At 32.5% G+C, this 2566-nt stretch overlaps 1 protein-coding gene across 1 annotated transcript in view; it reads left to right on the forward strand.

Annotated features, from left to right (window-relative positions):
* The window catches only part of LOC106468029 (formin-like protein CG32138), a 91985-nt gene that overhangs the window by 58788 nt on the left and 30631 nt on the right, over positions 1-2566 (forward strand). Inside the window, exon 8 of the mRNA XM_022396333.1 lies at positions 1926-2097. Coding sequence (XP_022252041.1) covers positions 1926-2097 — 172 coding nt within the window. The remainder of the gene's footprint in view (positions 1-1925; positions 2098-2566) is intronic.

Here is a 2566-nt window from a genome sequence, read left to right on the forward strand (position 1 = left end):
AGAATTAATTTAACATAATGTTTTAGGACAACATTATACCTATTGGTCCATCTCAGCTGTCTACTATACTCTAAACTAAACTAAAACTATTATAAAAAAACTTAAAGCCAGCCCTTATCATTCATATACTTGTCAAGCTTTCCTTTAAACTCACTTAAATTTACTGCCTCCACAACATCCACAGGCCAACCACTTTGTTAGAAAGATAAAACTGTCTTAGCTGAAAATGACTCCTACCTTGCAAAAATTTATATTTCTGTCCCCTAGTATTACTATTCTCGCTGTTAAGTATGAAAAAATATGATACATCAACACTATCAATTTCCTTTACTATCTTAAACAACTCAATCAGATCCCCTCTAACTTTTCTTTTTCAAGAGAAAACAATTTGAGAGATTTCAACCTCTCCTCATATGACAACCCCTCCATCCCAGGCACCATTCTAGTAACCCTTCTCTGAACTCTTTCCAACAATTCAATGTCCTTTCTAAGGTAAGGAGCCCAATACTGAACACAATACTCCAAATGTGGCCTAATTAGTGATTTATACAATGAAATTATAACCTCTCTAGACTTGTATTCAATATTTCTATAGATACAACTTGAAATCCTATTTGCCCTACCACTAGCAACAACACACTGCTAGGATGACTGATCATCTATTACACCAAGATCCCTTTTTTTTTCATGACACTGTTAATGTTATTTCCATCCAAATTGTACTTATAATCAAATTATGATAATCCACATGCAATGTCTTGTATTTATTATAATTAAAAATCATTTGCCATTTATTTACCCAAATCACTAAATGATCTGAATCCTTTTGTAAATCAGCAGCATCCTCTTCACAACTAACAACACCCAAGACATTAATATCATCTGCAAATTTAATTAATTTATTGACTATTCCTTCATCTATGTCATTGATGTAAATCAAAAAGAAGCAAAGGTCTTAAGTCTGAGACCTGAGGTACCCCACTTATAACATTAATCCAGTTTAACTGAACTCCATTTGTAACAACCTTCTGCTTTCTTCCATCCAGCCGCTCTTCTATCCAATTTGCTAACTTATCCCCAACACCTACAAAGACAGTTTTTTTTACAAGCCTTTTATGTGGCACCTTGTCAAATGCTTTCTGAAAATCCAGATACACCAAATCTAAACCCTTATCCTAATTTACATAAGCATTTTCAAAGAATGTCAAAATATTTTTAAGGCAAGATTTTCCCTTAATGAAACCTTGTTGACTATCCATTAAAATTCTGAACTTTGTTAAATGACTTTACAAAGCATTTTTTATCAGGCTTTCCAATACCTTTCCTACAACTGATGTAAAACTAATGGGCCTATAATTACTGGGACAATTTTATCACCTCCCTTAAAAATAGGAGTGACATTAGCTAACTTCCAGTCCTCTGGTATCTGCCCACTATTCAAAACAAAAAATATTAGCAAAACCCTTGGGGAAATATTATCTGGCCCAGGAGCCTTATTGTTATTTAAACTTCCCAATTTTTTCTTAACAAGCTCAGAATTAATGCAATCATCTTAATCGATCTTGTTTCCACCTATCAACAAGATATGTGATTAAAATATTGGAAATAAAGTTAAGAAAAAATAACCTTTATTCTTCAGATAATAATAATAAAAAGTTTTTATTATCATCTAGAGTAAAGGTCGTTTTTTCTAATTTTTTTACCAAAAAGTCTGAATCTCTCCGGTATCCACTACCTATTCGGGATTGAATGAAGAGAGGTGAATATAATCTGCAATTTTTAACTCATTGAAAGTAGCTTCAAGTTTCTTTAGTAACTAAGTTACATGTACAAAAGAAAAATATATCAGATAGATCATCTTAACTGTATACTTTAAGGTTATGTAATAAGCCTAACCTACTTGTTTGTTGTTGTTTTTTCAACAGGACAAAGTCATTGGTGTTGGAGCTTCTGGCCGCAATCTGTTTAGTTAAAGGTGGTCACGAAATCATTCTGTATGCTTTTGATAAATTTAAAGAAGTCTGTGCAGAAAGGAGGAGGTTTGAGACACTTATGGGCTATTTCATGAACTTTGAAGATTTCAATGTTGATTTTATGGTATGCTGTTCCTCAACATTAGATTAGTTTACATATAAAAATATATTTAATAAAATATACAGCTTCTTTATGTTTACACAGTAATCATTTATATTTGAGATGGATATACAGTCTAAGTATTTCTGACATGTTTCTATGCTCTGATACGTCATCTTAGAGAGTGAAAACATGTCAAGTGTATTGAGATTGTAGATCATGTTTCAATGCTCTGATACATCATCTTAGAGAGTGAAAACATGTCAAGTGTACTGAGATTGTAGATCTTGTTTCAATGCTCTGATACGTCATCTTAGAGAGTGAAAACATATCAAAGAAACATGATCTACAATCTCAATACAGATGTTTTCACTCTCTAAGATGACGTATCAGAGCACCGAAACATGATCTACAATCTCAATACACTTGACATGTTTTCACTCTCTAAGATGACATATCAGAGCATCGAAACATGATCTACAATCTCAATACA

This window comes from Limulus polyphemus, unplaced genomic scaffold (assembly GCF_000517525.1).
Source record: "Limulus polyphemus unplaced genomic scaffold, Limulus_polyphemus-2.1.2 Scaffold2841, whole genome shotgun sequence".
In the NCBI taxonomy this organism is placed as follows: Eukaryota; Metazoa; Arthropoda; class Merostomata; order Xiphosura; family Limulidae; genus Limulus; species Limulus polyphemus.